Below are 25073 nucleotides of genomic sequence, written 5' to 3' on the forward strand. Positions count from 1 at the left end.
GTCCAACCTCCTTGGGGGTGAGGCTTTTGTTCATGGTTTCTGTTTATGAACCCTGTTTGTGGTGTTTTCCCAAATTAATGCTAAGTTATTTCCCTCCTTTTATAGTTTTTTTTTTTCTACACTCAGACTCTGTGCTTGTGAGAGGGGAAGTATTACCTCTTAGAGATGCCCAGGGGGTGGTGTGTAATTCTCAGGTCACTAGATGTGGCCTCGAGTCACTTTTGTGTTGTATTGTTGGAAAGGAACCCCTAGATACTGAACCCAGTCCTTCTTGCTGCCACTTCTGACTGACAGAAGGGTTATAAATGTGAAAAAATTGCTTGAGCCCCAGCACCCCTTTTATTGTAAATTAAGCCCTGGTCTGCCCCCAACTCTCTGCAGCAAAAGGAGCAGCAGGGTGAACCGATATCTGCCCTCCCATCGCGAAGAGCATTGCTGGGTTAGAGCTCATCCCCTGGAGTAAATCTCCGCCTAGTCCCAAGGGAGGTGGTGGGATTATCCTCCGTCACCCAGTGGGTAGAGTTATTCCAGGTGGGCAGTGGGAGACTCCGCCTAGCAGGGTACCTGCCCTGGGCTTCTACAGGAGGCCGGGTGGAGAGTCTGTCACTTTCCCCAGCAGAAGGAGTCCTGCCCCATGGCTGGGGAGGGGTGCTGTGGGCCACGCCCCCGCCCGGCCCCACGGGGTGTGGATGCGATGGACGGGCGACTCTGAGTCTGTCTCTCCCATCCAGCTGGCAGGGAGCAGGCAGGCAACCCCCATGAGGTGACTGGCTACCGGCTCACATCACTGCGGGGTGAGGGGCGAGTCTCAGCCCCATCTCCCCGTGGTGGGAGGCGAGTCTCCGCCCCACCCCTGTGAGGGGTCGCCCCAGTGGGGCAGGGGGCGGACGCCGGCGGCAGGCGGCGGCCGGTCTCCTCCTTTGGCGCTGCGCGGGGTCCGCTCTGGGGGGAGCGGGAGGCGGAGCCGCAGCCCGCAGCCGCCGCAGCCCCGGCTCCTCAGGCCCGGGAGCGCCATGGCCCAGGCCGGGGTCAGCTCTAAGGCCAGCGAGGGACAGACGGCGGGGCAGCTCCGCGGGCGCTTCTTCCGCTCCACCTCCATGGCCGCCTGCTCCGGCCGCCTGCTGCAGAACCTGGACGAGCTGGAGCTCAGGTACGGCCCGGCTGGGGTCGCGGCCCGGCGCGCGGCCGGGGGTCTGGCAGTGCAGAGGGGGCTGGGGGCTCCTGCTAGTGCGGCAGGGTATTTTTTGGGGAGGGGAGAAGGTGTCCTGCTAGTGCGGCAGGGTATGGGGGCGGGGCGGGGGAAGATGTCCTGCTAGTGCGCAGGGCATTTTTTGAGGGATCTTGCTAATGCTGCAGTAAGGACTGTTGAAGTGTGTTTCTGCAATTGGAGAGGAGCCCTGCTAGAGATGTGCTCAGCCAGTGGCGGTGGAGTGAGTGTATTGGACGCCTCAGGAGTTTGATGCTGTTGCTGATTTCTTGTCTCCCATCTGTGCGTCTATTCCTGCCACCGGACTTGAATGAAAAAGAAGTTTGCTCCTGCTGGAATTTAAGCAGGCTGTGAGTGAAGAGCACAGCTGCTTCCACTGCAGTGCGGGGGGAGAGGGGGGACTGGGGAGAGACCTAAATATAGTTTCCAGGCTCATGGGGGTAGAAAGACACAGTTGTCATCATAAAGAAAAGGAAAACTTATGGCACCTTAGAGACTAACCAATTTATTTGAGCATGAGCTTTCGTGAGCTACAGCTCACTTCATCGGATGCTCAGTTGCATCTGATGAAGTGAGCTGTAGCTCAGGAAAGCTCATGCTCAAATAAATTGGTTAGTCTCTAAGGTGCCACAAGTACTCCTTTTCTTTTTGCAAATACAGACTAACACGGCTGCTACTCTGAAAGTTGGCATTATAGAGACCCTGTGGTCGCACACATTTATTCAGGTGACACCATCATAGGATCTAATCATATTAGCCACACCATCAGGGGCTCATTCATCTGCACATCTACCAATGTGATATATGCCATCATGTGCCAGCAATACCCCTCTGCCATGTACATTGGTTAAACTGGACAGTCTCTACGTAAAAGAATAAATGGACACAAATCAGATGTCAAGAATCATAACATTCAAAAACCGGTAGGAGAACACTTCAACCTCTCTGGCCACTCAAAGATTTAAGGGTGGCAATTTTGCAACAGAAAAGCTTCAAAAACAGACTCCAAGGAGAAACTGCTGAGCTTGAATTAATATGCAAACTAGATACCATTAACTTGGGTTTGAATAGAGACTGGGAATGGCTGGGTCATTACACATATTGAATCTATTTCCCTAAGTTAAGTATCCTCACACCTTCTTGTCAACTGTCTAAATGGGCCATCTTGATTATCACTACAAAAGTTTTTTTCTCCTGCTGATAATTGCTCATCTTAACTAATTAGCCTCTCACAGTTTGTAAGGTAACTTCCAACTTATCTATATGTGTGTATATATATCTATATATCTATCTTCTTACTATACGTTCCATTCTATGCATCCGATGAAGTAGGCTGTAGCCCACGAAAGCTTATGCTCTAATAAATTTGTTAGTCTCTAAGGTGCCACAAGTACTCCTGTTCTTTTTGCAGATACAGACTAACACAGCTGCTACTCTGAAACATGTGGTCACACTTCTTACTGAACACAGCATATTTGAATTTTGGAGGGTTAGGCAGCAGGGGAGCCCTTTGCTTAATAAGGGGAGCTCCATTTTCCTTAGAGAATCATCTTGTTTCACAGAAGATACAATAATCCAGTGGAGCCAGGGTGCCATTTCAGGTTTTAGTAGGAGAGGGCAAATTTAACTGATTGCAGGGGCTAGTTAGGCACATGAAAACTCTAGGATTATGGGTTTTTGTTTTTGTTTTTTCTTCAGATAATTTAGAAATTAGCTGTCAGGAGCACTGTATCTAATTCCTATGTAAAGAAAAAGATATACAAACACTAGTTAAAGCCATATTTTAAGTTCATATGTACGATCAGGAGATAATACAGCAAAATATTCCCAATCCCTGAGGTATCAGTTTTGGAGCCTTAACAAAGATATCAAAACATAAGTTTGATCCTTTGTACACTATCTTTAGTGGAGAGAAATAAAAATAAGAAATATCTGCTTAAAATATGCATACTTTCTCTAACAGACACACTCTGTGTTGCTGCCATTATCTACTCTATTTTAGTCCATTGTTGTTCACTCCACTAAAAACATATTTACTTTAACATATGTGATTACATTTTTTTTCTCTTTATTTTGGCATATATGTTCATAGGCGCTGACTCTCTGGGTGCCCTGGGGCTGGATATACGTTCTAGAAGGATACTATTGTTTGATTACACCACTTTAAATAAAGAATGACAAAGCACAATATGGTAATAAAAGTAATAAAGATAATTACTGCAGCCAAGACAGGTTAGGTGTGTTAGAACTCACTATTCAAATAATTAAATTTAAGCATAAGAGAGAAATAAAATTATGAAATGCACAGACCAGTCACAAAACTAAAATAACAGTACTGCAATCCTTAATGAACTGTGAAAGAATAATATTAGAGAATATATGTGCATTGTGCATTTCGACAGGAAGTATCAAGAAGTAACACCATCAACAACAATAATTATAATACAAGTGTGTGTGTGTGTGTGAGTGCACTGTCGCTTTAAGTCAAACACTCAGGAGCCTGAAGGCTTGTTCAGTTCAGCCCCAGCTCCTGCTCCTGAGCCAGAGGCACCAGCACAGACAGAGTCTCCCTGTCCCCCCGACCCCAGCTCAGTGAAGACAGGGTACATGGGCGGGAGGAGGGGGACACCAGCCCCTGCCTGCCTCTGTGCAGCAGATCAGGAGGCAGCTCCCAGTCCTGAGCAGTTTGGCCAGTGACAGCTCCATTGAACAATCCCAATCTTTTCAGTCTCTCTTCAAATGAGTTTTTCCACGTCCCTGAATCCCCTCTAATTCTGCTGTATCCTTTTTTGAGGTGGGGTGATCAGAACAGCACACAGTATTCTAAGTGAGGGTATACCATTGATTTATACAATATTGTAATATATTTTCCCTATTGTTCTTCATCCCATTTTTTATGCATATAACAGCTTGTTAGCTTTTTTGACTACAGCTGCACATTGAGCAGAGGTTTTTGTTTAGCTGTCCACAATGATTACCAAGTCCCTTTCCTGAGTTGATCCAGTTAAAAGAGAACTGTACAAGGTGTAGGCGTAGTTTGTGTTTTTGCCTCCAGTGTGCATTACTTCACAATTTGTTTTAGTTGTAGTAATTTTAGATGTTACTTGTAATTACAGGAGTGAAAATTGTCAGACAGGAATACGGTTTTCAACTGATTTCTTTCCTTGGCCTCCCGCATCCCCAAAGACAGTACCCTGCTGTGATATCAGTTTCCTCATCTTCCCTGCTGCGTTCAAGAAAATCTGTTCCACAAATGAAACTGTTGACTAGTTCATCTTTTGTTACAACTAGGGATTATCCCCCGTCTCACCAATCTATGAGAATAGTAGGGTTTCTGCATACAAGAGTAGTCAGTGGATTAAAAAAAAAGTCACTGCTTTAAAGAATGAAGTGCTGCTTCTAGGCAGCAACACCAACAATCTTTCTTTGAATGGTGTTAGTGTGGCTGGGGAGTGTAATTTAATATACATCATATTGCACTGAGTGAAATAAAACTATTTGTTGGATTATTCTTGGTAATATAAATGGTGAAATGCAGTTGAACACAGTACAAACCTACCATTCTCACTGAAGTGATGACACTGGGGACACAGAACTATAAAATTATTAGTTTAATCATATAATTCTTAACCCATAACTAGTTTTCCCGCATTTATTCCAACCCCAGTTCTGAGGGTAGGCTTCAAAAGTAAAAGCTAGTAAATCTGAGATAAAGGGGAGAGGATATGTTGGAATTGGGCTCCATTGGTAGAAGTTGTTTAGGCCTGGTCTACACTAGTGAGGGTGGATCGATCTAAGATATGTCGACTTCAGCTACGCTATTCTCATAGCTGAAGTTGCGTATCTTAGATCGACTTAGAATCACTTACGTCTTGTCCTCGCTGCACGGGATCGATGGCCACCGCTCCCCCGTCAACTCCGCTTCCGCCTCTCGCCGTGGTGGAGTTCCGGAATCGACAGCAGAGGGATATCCCCGATAGATTGATCACTACCTGCCGATCCAAGGCCTTAGATTTGCTAGCTTGGTTGTCAAGGAATTGTTCCAGCCAGAAAATTGGATATTTGTTATTTCTACAGGCCTGGAGGTTTTCCATTGCCATGACTTCCCTTTTCCTCCAAAAAAGCTCATCTGCATCTATATATAGGTCATGGTATTCTGGTGTCCATAAGTAAGTGAATTAAGAGCTCTCTAAAAATATATGCAAGCTAAGTATTTAATCACATTCCCTACAGTACTCTATTGCTTCCCTTAAAGTGTGTCTCTGTCCTTCTGAAACTACAGGGGAACTTTTTTTCTTAAGTAGGTGTTTATTAAGTAGGATACCTCAGAACAGAAACACAGAGGTGCTAAATAGTTCATCATATTACATTGAAAAAGCTTCACTTTGTGTTGCTGCATTGTGTTTATCACTGTTTCAAAAGAGGCTGCACAGTGAAACACACAAAACCTACCAACAATTACTAACCAATTTAAAAGTTTACTTTGCTGCATAACCTTTATATAGAGCAATTCGAATAAGTCAAAATGCTTTAAAATACAGATAAGTATTACAGCTCCAGTAAAAAGGCAAGTGTCAAATTACTCATCTGGAAATGAAAGTGCAGACTGGCCTATCTGTTCCATGGGGGAATGTTGTGGTCAGATAAGTGACATGTACTAGAGCAGGGATGGGCAAACTATGGCCCGGGGGCTACATCCGCATGTGCCATGGCTCCCAGAAGCAGTGGCATGTCCCCCCTCCGGCCATACCTCCGCATAGGAGCCTGAGGGGGGACGTGCTGCTGCTTCCAGGAGCTGCTTGAGGTAAGCACCGCCCAGATCCTGCACTCCTGACCCCTTCCTGTGCCCTAACCCCTGACCCAGCCCTGATCCCCTTCCCGCCCTCTGAACCCCTCGGTCCCAGCCCGGAGCACTCTCCTGCACCCCCAACCCTCATCCCCAGCCCCACCCCAGAGCCCGCACCCCAGCCAGAACTCTCACCCCCACCCCCCAACTCCCTGCCCCAAACCAGAGCCCCTTCCCAAACCCTGAACTCCTCATTTCTGGCACCACCCCAGAGCCCACACGCCCAGCCGGAGCCCTCACCCCAATTTCGTGAGTATTCATGGCCCTCCATACAATTCCATACCCAGATGTGGCCCTCAGGCCAAAAAGTTTGCCCACCCCTGTACTAGAGGAAGACACTGCACTTGCTTTCAATCACTTGTAGGCCAAGTAAAAAGCAGAAATAAGGAGAACTGGGTTTTTTTATGTAGTGTTCTTAACTGATATTCAAAACAATGAATAAATTGGAAGTCAGAGTGCAAAATACAGAAAGAAAAACACTGTGTCACCGTTGTAACTACAAGAATTTGTCTTGAAATTGTTAATCAACATCAAAGCCCCAATCCTGCAAACACATATGTATCTGTTTGACATTACACATGTGGGACTGTTCACATACATACATTTTTAACAAGTGCATAAGTATTTGCAGGATTGGGGGCCCAAGTTACCTTTCTGAAAATACTAGCAGGATATGGGGAACGATGGGTGAAATTCAGAATAAAATCCATGGCTCCTCAAACCAGTAAATACAAAATGAAATACTTGACAGCAGGTGACAGTGAAGTGAGGTGTTTCGACTCAGACCTCTCAAAAACTAACTAGTGGTATTGTTTTGGGTGCTTTCCCTTTTCCTTGTCCTCTCTCATTCTTCCCAATACTTGGCTCTTGAATCCCCAAGCCACTAAATCTACAGGTACTATTGCAATCTACATAGTTTACTTATATTTTAATTTACATTCTATAGTGTTGTGAAAAACTGATATTTGAATAAGTGATGCTGTACAAAAGTGATCATGGAATATACAAGTAAGTGGAATAATATGATAGTGTATATATCCATATATATATTCATTCTGCATAAGAATATTTTGTATACTATTGACCTTTATATTATTATAGTTTGTATAATGGCATTTCTGTATAATACTTTGTTTAATAATTTATATATGTAAAAAGAGTGGGTTCAAGTTTGTATTTTTATAGATTTACAGTCTGGTTAGATTCCTGCTCCATAGTGGAAGATTTTATTGTATCTCTAATGAGCTAATGATCAGAAAAGAAGTCTTGAGAACTCTATGCAGCCTTTTTATTTTGACTGAGATGCCTCCAGTGAAGGACCAATGAATAGCAAAGGTCTGCTCAGGCCTAATGTTAAATCCTGAACTAAACCCAACTAGACCACAGCCAGTGGGACCTGATCCCAAGACTGTCAAGTTGTTTTCATACCTGGCCTGAGAAAATAATGAAGAAGGAAGGACTCACTGGCTTAAAATTGCAAATAATAGCACTGGGGCAACAGAACTTGGGGGGGTGAGGGGGCTAGCTCCCTGCAGTTGAAATATTGTAGGGGTTGAACTGTGTTTCTGCCTCCATGCATCACATCCATGAGGGCAGAGGCAAGAGCAGGACTGGAGGGACTAGAGCCATGCCCAGAATCAGACCAGGGAGTAGGAACTGAGGTAAGCAGGGCCCTGATGTCAGTGCCTGTAGTGGGGAGCTGGTCCTGCGCCAGGTAGCCCTTTTCTTTCCCCAGCTGCAGAGAGTCCTCTGAGATGTCAGGTGCTGGTAACAGGCCTGGACAATGGGCACTCAGTGGCGGTCAGCACAGAGGGAGCTGGGGAGGCTACAGTCAGGACTGGGCAGGAAAGCAGGGCCACCCAGACGGAGTTGTCCCCCTGAGGAACTGGGCACAAGTAGGTGGGAGGTAGGGACTGGAAGGGCTCTTCCAGGCAGGTGTCATTTCTGCTCCTAGGCCTTCCTGAGCTCTCCCACTGTCCTTTATATCTCCCAGCTTTCCCCCTCCCACCCCAACTACCCCTTAACTCCCTCTGCTCCTCTCTGCTTCTAACTGGGGCCTCCCACTGCCCCTTCTTCCCCCATGTGCACCTTAGCACACACATTCAAAGTTAGTTTTCACTGCCGATGAATAGCATAGTTGGCACAGTCAGTGATAAGCGACTACTCAGAATGTATGCTAGTCAGATTACACCTGACCAGACCCAAACCCAACACTTGTAGTCGGGTGCCATTGGGTTTTGGTTGAGTGGCAAAGGTCTAATCAGAACCCTTTCAAACATGTTAAAGCTTAATATTTTCACTCTTAGTACTGTACCAAATATTCAATTTGATTAAAAATGTATTTGCTTAGTTGAGCTCTTCTGGGTGTGTTAGCAAATCAGCATTAATGTGTTGTTACAGTACTTAATTTATGTCCAGGGAATTGTTTTATTAACACAATTCTTTTTATGGTTGATTTACATCAAATACTACAAAGGAAAGGAAAATTAGAATTGTAAGATTATGAAGATGTTGTGAGAGAAAAGAAATCTAATACCTTATCTGTTTAAAAAAAAAAAGTTAATTTTCACTCCATACTTCTTTTTGGGACCAATTCATGGAGCATCAGTAGAATTGTGGGAAAAGATAAGTTAGTATCCCATGATCCCTGACAGTGATTATATTGCACTACAGGGAGAATCTGCTCCTCTGCCAAATAAATAAAAGTATTAGATTAGTAGATATAATGTATTTTTTTGAATGTGTGATATTCCAGATATATGCATCTAAGTAAGCTAGAAAGATTTATTTCGTATTGGCCTGGTTACATGTCAGACTGAGGTCCCTCCCACTTGCGGGCAATCATTTTCTCCATGCTTCTGTCTCCCTTTTTGAACCTCTTTCCCAGACACATTCACACCCTTCTCCAAGTTGAATATGAAAGTCGGTGCACTTGTTACAGAAGGTTGAGATGCTGCTATTTCCACTGCATTGAAGAAATTAGCCGTGCCTTGTGTTCGAATGAATTTTCACAGGTTTTGATGTCCCGTCCTTTCACTAATGCAGGACAGGAAATTCATCATAAAAAGTACATGGAGCAAAGTGAGGATCAAAGTTGTGCAGGGCCTTGAAGGTGAGGATGAGAAGTTGCATATTTTAGAGCTCATAGATTCATACATTTCAAGGCCAGAAGGGACCACTGTGATCATAGAGTCTGAACTGCATAACACTGGCCAGAGAACTTCCCCAAAATAATTCCTAGATCATATATTTTAGGAAAACATCTAATCTGGATTTTAAAATAATCAGTAATGGAGACTCCACCACAGCCCTTTGTAAATTGTTCCAGTGGTTGTTTACCCTCACTGTGAAAAATTTACACCTTATTTCCAGTCTGAATTTTCCTAGCTTCAACTTCCAGCCATTGGATAATATTATAACTTTCTTTGCTAGATTAAAGAGCCCACTATTAAATATTTGTTACAAATTGTAGGTATTTGTAGAGTGTAATCAAGTCACCCCTTAACCTTCTCTTTGCTAAGCTAAATAGATAGACTCAAAGAATTCAGTCACTATAAGGCATGTTTTCTAATCATTCAGTCATTCTTGTGGCTCTTCTCTGAGCCCTCTCAAATCTACCAACATCATTTTTGAATTGTGAGTTCCAGAACTGGACACAGTATTCCACCAGTGCCAAATATAGAGGTAAAATAACCCCTCTACTCCTACTCGAGATTCTCCTGTTTATGCATCCAAGGATTGCTTTAGCTACTTTGGGTACAGCATCACACTGAGAGCCCATTTCAGCTGATTATTCACCACTACCCCCAATTTTTTTTTCAGTCACTGCTTTCCAGTATAGCATCTCCCACCTTATAAGTATGGCCTACATTCTTTGTTCCTAGATATAGCTATTTATATTTAGCAGTATTAAAATGCATATTGTTTGTGTGCGCCTGTTTTACTATGCGGTCCAGATTGCTCTGAATCAGAGACATGTACTCTTCATTATTTGCCACTTTCCCAATTTTAGTGTCGTCTGCTAACTTTATCAGTGATGATTTTGTTTATAAAAATGTTAAATAGCATAGGGCCAAGAGCCAATTCCTGCAGGACCCACTGGAAACACTCTATGACGATTCCCCATTTACAGTTACTTTTTGAGATCTATCAGTCAGCCAGTTTTTAATCCATTTAATATGTGCTATGTTAATTTTATGTTTGCAGTGTCATTGTAGCAGTTTTGGTCCCAGGATATTTGAGAGACAAGGTGGGTGAGGTAATATATTCTTCAGGTCAGAAAAGTTCTGTGTAGCTCAAAAGCTCGTCTCTTTCATCAACAGAGGTTGGTCCAATAGAAGATATTATCTCATCCACCTTGTGTCTCGTATTAATTTTATATTGTTCATTTTAATCAAAATGTGGTGTGGAACGAAATCGAGTGCCTTACAGAAGCCTAAGTATATTATGTCAACGCTATTACCTTTATCAACCAAACTTGTAATCTCATAAAAAAAAAGATATAGTTAGTTTTACAGGATCCATTTTCAATAAACCCATGTTGATTTGCATTAATTAGATTACTCTCCTTTAATTCTTTATTAATCGAGTCTGTCAAGGTTCCTCCCCCACTCTGAACTCTAGGGTACAGATGTGGGGACCTGCATGAAAAACCTCCTAAGCTTATCTTTACCAGTTTAGGTCAAAACTTCCCCAAGGTACAAAATATTCCACCTGTTGTCCTTGGATTGGCTGCTACCACCACCAGACTAATACTGATTACTGGGAAAGAGCTGTTTGGACGCGTCTTTCCCCCCAAAATACTTCCCAAAACCTTGCACCCCACTTCCTGGACAAGGTTTGGTAAAAAGCCTCACCAATTTGCCTAGGTGACCACAGACCCAAACCCTTGGATCTGAGAACAATGAAAAAGCATTCAGTTTTCTTACAAGAAGACTTTTAATAAAAATAGAAGTAAATAGAAATAAAAAAATCCCCCCTGTAAAATCAGGATGGTAGATATCTTACAGGGTAATTAGATTCAAAAACATAGAGAACCCCTCTAGGCAAAACCTTAAGTTACAAAAAAGATACACAGACAGAAATAGTTATTCTATTCAGCACAATTCTTTTCTCAGCCATTTAAAGAAATCATAATCTAACACGTACCTAGCTAGATTACTTACTAAAAGTTCTAAGACTCCATTCCTGGTCTATCCCCGGCAGAAACCAGCATATAGACAGACACACAGACCCTTTGTTTCTCTCCATCCTCCCAGCTTTTGAAAGTATCTTGTCTCCTCATTGGTCATTTTGGTCAGGTGCCAGCGAGGTTACCTTTAGCTTCTTAACCCTTTACAGGTGAGAGGAGCTTTCCCCTGGCCAGGAGGGATTTTAAAGGGGTTTACCCTTCCCTTTATATTTATGACAGAGTCCCACATTTATTCTTTATTTAATGATTCCAGTATCCGCAGTTCCATTATCTTGTCCAGAATCGATGTAAGGCTGACAGGCCTATACTTGGCTGTGCCATTCCAGATTAATAGCCCTGGAGAATGAAGTCTTCTGTTTATCCAAAGAATAAATGCATGAACAGCAATAGCAGTGTACCATGTTGAATATCACAACATGTCTCAGTCCTGACCCCAAGAGGTCACCTCTCAGGTGAGAAGGCCATAAATTACTCTGCAGGGCCATGCATTCCTTGCATTTTGCAGATAATACCAAAAAAAAAAAAATCTCGCTGACAAGTGCCACTTTGTGGTGGTGCAACATACTGTAGTAGACACAAATGTCTAGAGTAGCCACCAAACAGCAATTATTGCAAATAAAATAATTCTCAACATCTAGTTATCAGATTTGACATAAGATAGTAACACTTATCAAGGCATTACTTTTTAAAGAGCATTTTTATCAACTGCATAATATGAAATGTTTATAATTATCCTGATACTCTACAAAATCTTGCTAAACTAAGCTGTCAGCTTCTAGTCACATAACGATCACTCAGTATTTTAAGGAAGTGGTATTTTAGAAATCCTCTTTAGAATTATACTGATTCAAGATGCATCTCTGTAATGCAGTTCACTGTTTTTCAATGTCAGATGGTAGGACTTGATCCAAAAACCACTGACATAATTGAAAAAGATCCCATTGGCTTTGATGGAATTGGATCAGGCTCTTATTGAGTGTGTTGAATCAATGTATGCGTGCAATTGAATTACTATAAAAATCTGTTAAAAACTCTCCAAATTTCTTAATTTTAGTTTCAAGTTTCCAAGGGGAACAACAGTGAAGGGATACTTTTTAACAAAAGTTCTGAAAAATACTTTAACCAATGTCTTTTTAAAAGAGGCATAGTTGAGTAATTTAATATAATCATTAAAACGGCCTTGTAAAAGTGCCGTAAAAATGGAACCAACTCAGATACAAAATCAATTCACTGCTTTACTATCTTTATTATTATAATGAAAATGAGTCACTTTACAATACTTTCCTCACCCCCCCCAAAAAAAATCAACGCCTTTGTCAAGAATTTATATTAAATTATTTTCCCTTCACCAGTTACAATAAACATAAATAAAATAAGTTTAAGTACGTCTTAAACATATGCTTTCACTGACAATGATTAGATTTGTATCTAAATATTTCTGCATTTTCATCATAGCAGGATTATTTTATTATTATCTCCTCTTAAAGAGTGAAAAAAAAATCTAAATGAACTTTTGCTTATTCCTTTATCTAAGCTATCTTTTTTCCACCCATCTTTTGCTCTCAACTCATTTTCTGGCTGAAATCTTTGGGGCAGTGATGTAGATGCATGTTTATCTCAGAGACGACCATAAATGCCTTCATCTTTGAATTCGCTGTACAGGAAACTTAAGAAAATAAAGTGTTTGTTTAATACCATCACCAGTTTCCCCACTGTATTGGATACAAACAGACAATCTCTGCCCTGAAGAGCTTCCAGTTCTCCCAGTGTGTACTCACTGGGGTGCTGGAACAATTTGTATCAGGGAGGTGCTGAGTGCCATTGAGCAAAACTGCAAACCCTGTGTGTGATGAAACCCACTTCAAGCCAGGGGGTGCAGCAGCCCCGCTAGTTCCAGCACCTATGTACTCACATCCAGATTGAATTCATCATCTGCACAATGGTCCTGGGAATAATGTTGAAAAATTGCTTTTTTTGAGTAAGCTTCTTTTGATGGACAATATCATAATCCTGCCTCCTTCTCCCAAACACACACACACAACCTAGCTGTAACTTACAAAGATGTAAAAAGAGTGATTTGTATATCATCTTCTAGTACTATGACAGGTTTATCAAGACAAATATACTTAATGTTTTGAGTGTTAGAAAAGTTGTACTATTTTAACTAAACTTAAATTTAAAATTGATTAAATGCAGATCAAACCCTTTTTGAGCAAAGGTTAAACCAGTTTAAATGTATCTGCATTAGGAGGTTGCACTGCTTTAACTCCATTTTAAATCACTTGAGTTAAACCAGCGTAACTTTTTTTACTGCAGACACATATAAACAGTGAATAGTGATCACCATCTTGTGGCTACAACCTGTAATGCTCTAGAGTACAAAGTATTTTGACTGCTTGGTGGATTCTGTCAGAAAGAGAGAGTGAGCTGTGTTCTGACTGTGCTTGGTACTATCGTTAATGAACATCGGGATAGATGAGAAAAATTTGTCAGTAAAATTACAACTGAAGGTTGATTTATAAAAACAGCAGTACGACTGGAATGCCACAAATGTATAGCAATTAGGACAATTTAGTGGTGTAATTTTAGTACAATGCTCTGCAACCTCAGAGATGTAAGGCCAGGGAACATCAGGGATTTAATTTCGTAGCTAAAGTTCCTAGACTGGGAGATCTGTAGAAATAGTGTATTTGATCTCTCTTGGAAAGGCATGTATCATGTTGCTATTAAGTAATCCTCCCATCATCCTTTCCCCAGGCATTGTCTGCCTTTAGTTGGAAGGGTGAGTTGAAATGAAGTTAGGCTCAAGAGTAGTATGGGGATATACATGGGAGGCCATTTTAATTCCCGCACCCAATAAAAAAAAACAGAACAAATAAAAACTTAGACTTTGAGGAAAAGAAGACGGAAAAATTGCAGCCACATGTTTGTGCAAAATGGACTATGTAAAGGAATTTGGTCAAGATATTATTGGAACCTAAATGGTTACTTAGTGCCACGAAGCAAAATCTATCTCTCTACCTTTGCCACCTTTAGTTGAGATGGAAGAATTAGAAATAGAAAGCAGTTACATAAGGGGGAAAGTAAAAGAACCTGTCCCTATTGTACTTATATGGTCATTTATGCAGAGCTATGTGGCCCTAGCAATCCTGCCCATTTTTTGTATTGTATCATAAATTACTTTGTATTTATTTTTCAGGGGATAGGAATTTTTTTAGGTAAAAATATTAATGGTATTGGCACTCTGGTTGTAGCTAATATCCAAGTGAATGTCAGAGAGAATAGATCACATTTTTTCAGTATGTTTAATAAACATTGCAGGATAGCTGGATTCTCTTGGTTTTTACAAAGGGTTCCATAGACACAATGAAACAGACCTCAATTTGGGATTGTCTAAAATTTCTGCCTTGTCTGTTGGAAGAGTCTAGAACTGTCAGCACATTCATGTGATGGTCATCATACGACAGGGGGGGAACTGGGAAAGCAGAGTTTGTATCATTCTTGCACAATCCTAGCAGCCAGTTAAATCTCAACAAACCCACTGCACCAGTGGTGGGCAGCCTGCGGGGTGCACACAGCCCGTCAGGGTAATCCACTGGCAGGATGCCAGACAGTTTGTTTACATTTGCATGGCCACCCGCAGCTCCCTATGGCCGCAGTTTGCTATTCCCGGCCAATGGGAGCTGCAGGAAGCGGCCTGGGCCACAGGGACATGCTGTCCGCCGCTTCCCACAGCTCCCACTGGCCAGGAACGGAGAACTGTGGCCACGGGGAGCTGCGGGCGGCCATGCAAATGTAAATACACTGTCTGGCTGCCTGCCAGCGGATTACCCTGATGGGCTGCGTGTGGCCCGCAGGCTGCGAGTTGCCCACCACTGCTCTACACCATGACATTAATATTACTCAGGCAAGTGCAGAAACTGGAGGACTGAGTGGGGAAAATTTTATCTTCTGGCACTTATCTCCAGTGCTAATGATTCTCTACTGTGCATTTTCTGTCTATTTGTGGTGTTCCCCAATTACTTTAATCAATTCCAAACTCCTAACCTTCAGGGCATGGTGAAGGATTGGGAAATTAACTGAAGGATTGAAACCCAGGTTTCCAGTATAGTATTTCCAAATCTGAAGGCCAGATCAAGCTCTCTTGTACACAGCAAAAGGGGGAGGGGAGAATAAAGGAGCACAAATAACGGCCAAATATGACTAAACATAGAGCACACAGAGCAAAGCTTATGTGACATGCGCGTCCCCCAAATAGAAGGATGTTACACAGTTTGTGTGTAGTATGATGATGATTACCAGAGAAAGAGGGTCGGGTTAGAACAACGCTTCTTCAGCTCTCGTCCCCAAATGCCCCTACTCTACTTGCGCTACATTGATGACATCTTCATCATCTAGACACATGGAAAAGAAGCCCTTGAGGAATTCCACCATGATTTCAATAATTTCCATCCCACCATCAACCTCAGCCTGGACCAGTCCACACAAGAGATCCACTTCCTGGACACTATGGTGCTAATAAGCGATGGTCACATAAACACCACTGTATACCGGAAACCTACTGACCACTATACTTACCCACATGCCTCCAGCTTTCATCCAGACCACACCACACAATCCATTGTCTACAGCCAAGCTCTACGATACAACCGCATTTGCTCCAACCCCTCAGACAGAGACAAACACCTACAAGATCTCTATCAAGCATTCTTACAACTACAATACCCACCTGCTGAAGTGAAGAAACAGATTGACAGAGCCAGAAGAGTACCCAGAAGTCACCTACTACAGGACAGGCCCAACAAAGAAAATAACAGAACGCCATTAGCCATCACCTTCAGTCCCCAACTAAAACCTCTCTAACGCATCATCAAGGATCTACAACCTATGCTGAAGGATGACCCATCACTCTCACAGATCTTGGGAGACAGGCCAGTCCTTGCTTACAGACAGCCCCCCAAGCTGAAGCAAATACTCACCAGCAACCACACACCACACAGCAAAACCACTAACCCAGGAACCTATCCTTGCAACAAAGCCCATTTCCAACTGTGTCCACATATCTATTCTGGGGACACCATCATAGGGCCTAATCACATCAGCCACACTATCAGAGGCTCGTTCACCTGCACATCTACCAATGTGATATATGCCATCATGTGCCAGCAATGCCCCTCTGCCATGTACATTGGCCAAACTGGACAGTCTCTATGTAAAAGAATAAATGGACACAAATCAGAGGTCAAGAATTACAACATTCAAAAACCAGTCGGAGAACACTTCAATCTCTTTGGTCACTTGATTACAGACCTAAAAGTGGCAATTCTTCAACAAAAATCTTCAAAAACAGACTCCAAGGAGAGACTGCTGAATTGGAATTAATTTGCAAACTGGATACAATTAACTTAGGCTTGAATAAAGACTGGGAGTGGATGTGTCATTACACAAAGTAAAACTATTTCCCCATGTTTATTCCCCTCCCCCTTCTGTTCCTCACACATTCTTGTCAACTGTTGGAAATGGCCCATCTTGATTATCACTACAAAAGTTTCCTTCCCGCCTCTCCCCCCCTCCCCCCCCGCTCTCCTGCTGGTAATAGCTCACCTTACCTGATCACTCTTGTTACAGTGTGTATGGTAACACCCATTGTTTCATGTTCTCTATGTATATAAAATCTCCCCACTGTATTTTCCACTACATGCATCCGATGAAGTGAGCTGTAGCTCACGAAAGCTTATGCTCAAATAAATTTGTTAGTCTCTAAGGTGCCACAAGTACTCCTTTTTTTTAGGAGGAACTTAGTTTGCTGCTTCATTTCGAGTTTAGGAATGTGAGCTCGTGCCTAAGCTGCTACTGGGCAAATACAGGCCTCTATGCATTTCCTACAACTGCTTGCCTTCTTCATCGCCTTCTGCATCACCTACTGCTAAGGAAACAGTGATTGTGGAGGCAGTGTGTAGAGCTGGGGTGCAAACATTTAGTGCAGCATGCTCCCCTCTTAAAAGGTGTGTTATCCAGAAGGAAATTCCATCTGAAGTTAATACCAAGCTGAACAGCATTAACTTTGGCTCTATAGTTTTTCTCCTTCTTGAGAGGGGTGAGAGATTGGTTGGTGTATTGCTGTAGCTGAGATACCAAGGATTACAATATTCATGAGAGAGCCATGCTGTGATTGACAGTGACTCTACACAGATGCCTTGAGAACTGTGGAGGAACCAAGATGCCCCAGGAATCCTTATGTTCCATGCAGCTGCTAACTCCTTATCCCCGTAGTACCCTGGGATTTCTGCACAGGAAATTGAAGAGAGCTCTCTAGCTTTTCTTAGGGTTGCAATTTTGGTTGGATGAATTCCTGGAGATTTCATCACATGACATAATCTTTAATTAAAGATTAATATTTAATTCCTGGAGGGTTGGCAATCCTAGTTTTTCTCTTAGCCCATTTTTACGTAGAAGGGCTTGATGGTCCTTTTATCACATCTACACTGATGAAATACCTGTGGCTCCAACTTGCAGAGCCCAGGTCAGCTGACCTGGGCTCAGGCTGCAGGCTAAAAATTGCAATGTAGACATTTGGGCTCAGGCTGGAACCCAGGCTCTGAGACCCTCCCGCATCACAAACCTCAGATCTTCAGTTCCAGCGCAAGCCTGTGCATCTATATTGCAATTTTACAGCCCCACAGCCTAAGCCCGAGTCAGCTGACCGAGGTTAGCAGTGGGTGTGCTGTGGGTCTTTTATCATGGTATAGGTGTACCTGATATTGCCCTGAATTGGCAGACATGTGACTTGTCCAACAACACTGCAGTGTTGCTAAAACTAACTCACAAGGCTGATTGGAAAAAAACTAGGAAACACTGAGAGCATGTTATGTGGCTGAAATGACTTTATTATTTATAGATTTTTTTTTCTTCTGCTTGGTTCAACTTTACTCAGGGTTGAAGCCTTGCGTGATGCAGCATCTGCTATGGAACAAGAAAAAGAAACTCTGCTAGAAATGATCCATGGTATACAGAACAGCCAAGATATGAGGCACATCAGTGAAGGTGAGAGCCTGCCTTTTCCTAGATTCTCATTTGAAACTTGTTTTGGAGAAATCAGTGGATACAATCCTAAATTACAGTTAGTATACCTGTTTTACATGCAGCTCAGTTGAACTGTTTGAAAGTGGTGAGGCAACAGAATAAATGTAAATCTGTTTGAGCTAATGTAGTGTTAGTTAGATGGATCCTGTTACCTTAGTAGCCTTTTACACCTGACTATTCAAATTCATATCCTAGTTCAGTGTAGAGGACTACTGTAAGCATTATTGCATATGTGAAAATTACCCTTTTGGCATGCCCAGCCCATCACCACCTTTTCAAAGTCAGGGTCAGTTCACCTGTGCTCCTGGTGAGGGAGAACTTTATTTAGACATATAGAAAGTGATGGACACAATTGAGTTTCAGCTGTCTCTAAAGGGGAGAATTGGCCTATTAGGCAGTCATATTTATCCTTTCTCCTATTACAGAGGTTTCTTAGCAGTCTCTTCCTGTATGTAATCCTCACAGGTTATCTTGATATTCAGGTGACCTACCTTGATATTCAGGTGACCATCCATTGGATGAATGGGACCTTGCCTGCTATGTTCATTAAAAGTCAAGCAGGAAAGTATTCTGTTAATCATTGGTTACAATCTGTACTGTCCTCCAATATCAGAAAGGGTACCAACTTCTGTCAAACAAGCAGTTGTTAAGCAGACAGCTAAAGAAACAAGTCTCTTGCCAGGGTTGATCTTGCTGATTGTCACCCTGTTTTTAACCATCTTCTTTTATGTAATAGTATCAAGAAGGTTGTGACACAGCAAGGCTGATATCACCTGGACATCGTCCTTTGGTTTCCTGGTTACTTTAATTTTATTTGTTTTTTTAAACAGAATATGTCATGGAAACTGTACTAGATACCCACTCATACAATGGGTGCATGTACCTATTAGTAAAAAACATAAAGTAAGATATTTTTGGTGCTAGCAGTATTCCCCATTATAAGTACAGGGAATACCTTCTCAAACTTAAAATATGCTGTATACCATTAGAAGAAAATATTTCATCTGCTGCCACTGTAGCCAAAAGGAAAAGTCAGGAGTCTAAGGACTTCTGAAAAAATCTAAACAGCAGCTGATGAGGGGATATTATCTAACTAACAGACACTAACTGGGGCCAACTGGCTGGCTCATTAGTGGTACCATTCTTTTTATTGAAGGATTGCAGAGGGTGATGCTGAGTCAGGGCTTGTCTACACTTACAGCACTGCATTGGTGCAGCTGTAGCATTTAGTGAAGATGCTAGATGGGAGAGCTTCTCCTGTCTACGTGGATACACCACCTCCCCGAGATGCAGCAGCTATGTCGATGGGAGAAGCCCTCCTGTCGACATAGTGCTGTCTACACAGTGTAGACACATAGTGCTTTTCCACACCACTGAGCAACGTAGTTATGCCGACATAAGTTCCTTGTGTAGACCAAGCCTCAGTTATTTATCTGCCCTGATAAATCTCTCATGTAGGGTTCCACAAGGATCTCTTATGTTATTCCTGTGAGTAGTGCTCTAAAAATACAGTTCACTCAGCCACCGTAAGGTCAGATCATATCCCTTTCCTGGATTTTCATTTTATTAACAAACATTAATAAATTAAGAAACCAATCTACCCCTTCTCTCCACACTTAGTTGCACTACTGCATAGCATGCAAGAACTAAAGCAATAATTCCAGTAAAGTGCTCTTTATCCAGTTCTATTTTATGTAGCAAAATACTTATTTAATTTTTTTTTTTTTTTTGCAGCTCTGCTAGAAGCTTACGTAGATGCTGTGACTAGTGGCTTAGTTCACGTTTTCCTATCATGAAGAAAAATAAGCACTGAAGTGTAATTCAGCTCGGTAAAGTGACTGTGAAAGTGGCACACTCTTATTCAGTGAACAAAAGCAGTATACTGCCTCATTGCAGTAACACATAACCTTTTACTGCTTTTTTTCACTGCTGTTTACACTGCAGAGCCAACACAGCTAATATTAAGAAGCAGGATTCTATTCCATGTTGTGTATCATCAACAGACTTGTCTAATAAGTTCCAGTCGGTTATATGCATGCAAGCCAGCTGAAAGAATGAGGTTGGCCAGGTGTCAATGAGGGTCCAATTTAGCATGCAGAACCATTATTATTGGAGATAATGCACGAGATGGAAGAACCAAGGTTGACTTTCAAGGACCAGGCTGTGATAGAAAGGCCGGCAGTTAGATTGTACCTGTAAACTTAGCACATTTGGTCTAACGTTGAGAGACAAATTTAGGACTCCTTTATTTTTAGTTACTGTTCAAAATAGAATCACCAATTTAACTTTCTGATCTGCTTTAAAAATATTTTTATTGCAAACCAACAGCAGAGATGTGTATCTACTATGTACACTAGGGTAATTTGATTGTATGTGTGAAATTGTTCATACCTAAAAGGGCTGGGTTGTAAATCAGAACATTTTATTTTTAAATGTAGGTGAAAGAGAAGAACTTTGCCTGACTGCCAGTCGTCTGATGGGCCGAACCCTCACTGTTGAGGTTTCTGTAGAAACAATACGAAACCCACAGCAGCAGGAATCCCTTTTGCATGCCACAAGCATGATTGATGAAGTAGTCAATAAACTTCTTGACAATCTGGAAGATTCCAAAAGCCGTTTAATGTCACTTTATGGTGCATGCACGTCTGAGGTACCATCTGGACCCATTGATCAGAAATTTCAGTCTGTTGTAATTGGATGCGCTATTGAAGATCAAAAGAAAATCAAAAGGAGACTAGAGACCCTGCTTAGAAATACAGAAAACTCTGAAAAGTCAATCACGTTGTTAGAACATCCAAAATCAACTGTCCAACAGCTTTGCAACAACGAACGGGATTAAGTAGTGATAGCTATTTGGGCAGATCAAAGTTAAGTCTCCATAAAGGTTGCACGGAATGCAAAGAAAAATGTTACTTTTTAGCACTAAACTAATAATACTTTAGAGTGCTGGGTGCAAATATTAAATAAATACGGATAGCACTGCCTTAGGTATCAGAAAGAACATAGATATTTTCTTTCACAATGAAGATGTGATCTAAGACTGCTATCAGGTTTGCTCCCCTAGACTTAAACTTTATTGGTACTGCTGCTACAAATTGTAATTAATGTACTTCTGCTGCACTCTTAAAGCTAGTCAGAATCTAATTTCTTTCTCTTAAATTTTTGAAAACTTAAGCTGATGTGTCATGTACTAAGATTTCACCTAGAAAATTTTTTTTCCTTTGGTGAATACTTTGTATGAAACAGACTTATGAGAAAAAGACAAGTCACGCAATAAACAAGAAGAAAAAATGGATATACCACACTCTATTTTCAGTAATGAGTAACTTTTGTTAGTGATAATTAGTACTTGGCACTATACCTTAAAATGCTTTACAGAAAAGGATAAGAATTGTCCCCATTTTACAGACATTGTGGTAAAATAACTCGCACAAGGTCACACAGCAGGCTGGGAATAGTACCCAGGTCTTCTGACTAACAGTTCCATGCTCTGTCCACTGGATGCTGCTGCCTTCTAGCCTGTTTATTAACTAATGCTCAGTTTGGGGCTACTGTGGGCTAATGATTTCAGAGTAACTTAAAAGAGGAGTTATGCAGAAATGCTTTCATGTCCTGCAAATCAAAGATACTTTTTTTCCTATTAATCCTCTATGAAGCATAACAAAGTGAAACAGCTGGATCTACAAACATTTTAAAATGGATTATATTCAGTTATGACGTAAGCAGATGCTGGTCTCATTAAAGTCAATGTAAATTGCTCCTGCTCATGCCAAAGTGGAGGTTAGACCCTGTTTTCCCAAAACACAGACATCTTTTTCATGTTCATCACTGGTGTTTGTTATAAAGGAGAAAGCTTTTATAGATCTTCCTATTTGTACACCCTGTTTCATAATGTCAAACGCTGGGTGAAGTTGATTATTAAATGAAATTTTAATAACAAGAAAAATCAAATGCTTCAATGAGTTTGTTAAATGCATTCATTCTGAAGTTTGAGTGAAGCAATAGTTCAGTAAGATGCACTAGAATCATAGAATATCAGGGTTGGAAGGAAACTCAGGAGATCATCTGGTCCAACCCCCTTCTTAAAGCAGGACCAATCCCCAACTAAATCATCCCAGCCAGGGCTTTGTCAAGCCTGATCTTAAAAACCTCTCAGGAAGGAGATTCCACCACTTCCCTAGATAACGCATTCCAGTGCTTCACCACCCTCCGAGTGAAAAAGTTTTTCCTAATATCCAACCTAAACCTCCCCCACTGCAACTTGAGACCATTACTCCTCGTTCTGTCATCTGCTACCACTGAGAACAGTCTAGATCCATCATCTTTGGACCCCCTGTCAGGTCGTTGAAAGTAGCTATCAAATCCCCCCTCATTCTTCTCTTCCGCAGACTAAACAATCCCAGTTCCCTCAGCCTCTCCTCATAAGTCATGTGTTCCAGTCCCCTAATCATTTTTGTTGCCCTCCGTTGGACTCTTTCCAATTTTTTCACATCCTTCTTGTAGTGTGGGGCCCAAATCTGGACACAGTACTCCAGATGAGGCCTCACCAATGTCGAGTAGAGGGGAACGATCACGTCCCTCGATTTGCTGGCAATGCCCCTACTTATACATCCCAAAATGCCATTGGCCTTCTTGGCAACAAGGGCACACTGCTGACTCATATCCAGCTTCTCGTCCACTGTAACCCCTAGCTCCTTTTCTGCAGAACTGCTGCCGAGCCATTCAGTCCCTAGTCTGTAACAGTGCATGGGATTCTTCTGTCCTAAGTGCAGGACTCTGCACTTGTCTTTGTTGAACCTCATCAGATTTCTTTTGGCCCAATCCTCTAATTTGTCTAGGTCCCTCTGTATCCTATCCCTACCCTCCAGTGTATCTACCTCTCCTCCCAGTTTAGTGTCATCTGCAAACTTGCTGAGGGTGTAATCCACGCCATCCTCCAGATCATAAATGAAGATATTGAACAAAACCAGCCCCAGGACTGACCACTGGGGCACTTCACTTGATACCGGCTGCCAACAAGATATGGAGCCATTGATCACTACCCGTTGAGCTCGATGATCTAGCCAACTTTCTATCCATCTTATAGTCCATTCATCCAGCCCATACTTCTTTAACTTGCGGGCAAGAATACTGTGGGAGACCGTGTCAAAAGCTTTGCTAAAGTCGAAGAATAACGTGCACTGCTTTCCCCTTATCCACAGAGCCAGTTATCTTGTCATAGAAGGCAATTAGGTTAGTCAGGCATGACTTGCCCTTGGTGAATCCATGGTGACTGTTCCTGATCACTTTCCTCTCCTCTAAGTGCTTTAAATTGATTCCTTGAGGACCTGCTCCATGATTTTTCCAGGGAGTGAGGTGAGACTGACTGGCCTGTAGTTCCCAGGATCCTCCTCCTTCCCTTTTTTAAAGATGGGCACTACATTAGCCTTTTTCCAGTCGTCCGGGACCTCTCCTGCTTTGAGTTTTCAAAGATAATGGCCAATGGCTCTGCAATCACATCCGCCAACTCCTTTAGCACTCTCGGATGCAGCGCATCCGCCCCCATGGACTTGTGCTTGTCCAGCTTTTTTAAATAGCTAAACCCACTGCTAATGATGGTCTGCAGCACATAGGTTTGTTCCCAAACCTCCCACTTACAGATAAGGTAACATAATTAATCTCTTTTATGCACTGAGGTTGTAATGTTTGTAATGCATTCTGTATTTGATTTTTTTAGAAACGTCCAGCAGCAAGAACATATGTAACAGGGCTTGTAAAATATTCAATAACATCTCTGTATAGCACTAGTTTGAGGTGGGGAATGAAATAAAGAACTAAGTTCCATTGTTACCCCACTTATTGGTATAATACACAGTTTGTGGTTTTGCTCACAAGGACAGTGACCTTATCACTAAGGATAAGATTTTGTAACAGAAGTCACGGATTCCGTCACTTCCAGATACCTCTGTGCCATTGTCTTCTTCCAGCCCTGTGCCTGGGGCAGTGGGGCCAAAGCCCTCAGAGGCTGGAGGATGCAGGGGGCCCTGGAGCTTTCAGCTGCTGCAGGCGGCTGGGGTCCCAGAGCTCTCAGCAGTCATGAAGGGGCATTAGCTCTCAGCTGCCAGCGGGGGTGGTAGCTCTAAGTTGATGGCACTGGCGGGGGCCCTGCTGCTGCCAGCCCTCGGACTCCTTAGCTCCTGGCCACCATGGGCGGGGGCCCCGCTGCTATCAGCCAGGGCAGGTGGATGGTGGGGGCCCTGTTGCTATGAGCTGGGGCTGGTGGTGGGAGGCCTGCAGCTCTGGCAGCCAGTGGGGCCCGCAGCTCTTAGCTGCTGCTTTCAGCGGGGGCAGGGGGTGGGCTCATTGCTGGTAGCCAGGGTATACGCAGTGGGGGGCCTCACAAATCTGAGCAGTGGTGGGAACCCTGCTGCTCTCATCTGCCACCTGTGGCACACCCCGCTGCTCTCATCTGCAGCTGTTGCATGGCTCCTGCAGCCACTGTGGGGGGAGGAGGCAGGAGCTACAAGTCCACTGCTAGAGGAGTTGCCCGCCAGCTTCCTGGCAGGTGGGAATTGTCTGCTCTCTTGGGGGTGGGGGAACTGAGGCTGGCAGGCCCCTGGAGTTGGGGCTTGGGGAGGGAGCACCCTCTGCACCTCCTGACTCACCATCCAGTTTGTGGGTCAGACTTTCCTGCCTAGCGGTGGCTCTGCCCCAGAAAGGTCACGGTGCCTTCTCTAAGGGTTCACTCCTCAGTTTCTGCTTGGCCC

The 25073-nt window shown here is 42.8% G+C and overlaps 1 protein-coding gene across 1 annotated transcript; it reads left to right on the plus strand.

Moving 5' to 3' along the window:
- The first annotated feature begins 699 nt into the window (after positions 1-699).
- BAG2 (BAG cochaperone 2) lies at positions 700-24161 on the plus strand. Its single transcript, XM_048845218.2, has 3 exons — positions 700-1150; positions 18179-18288; positions 20766-24161. Exons 1-3 carry the CDS (start codon positions 1014-1016, stop codon positions 21164-21166), a joined length of 648 nt encoding a protein of 215 aa, XP_048701175.1. The 5' UTR covers positions 700-1013; the 3' UTR covers positions 21167-24161.
- The last annotated feature ends 912 nt before the right edge of the window (positions 24162-25073 follow it).

Source organism: Caretta caretta, chromosome 3 (genome assembly GCF_965140235.1).
Source record: "Caretta caretta isolate rCarCar2 chromosome 3, rCarCar1.hap1, whole genome shotgun sequence".
In the NCBI taxonomy this organism is placed as follows: domain Eukaryota; kingdom Metazoa; phylum Chordata; order Testudines; family Cheloniidae; genus Caretta; species Caretta caretta.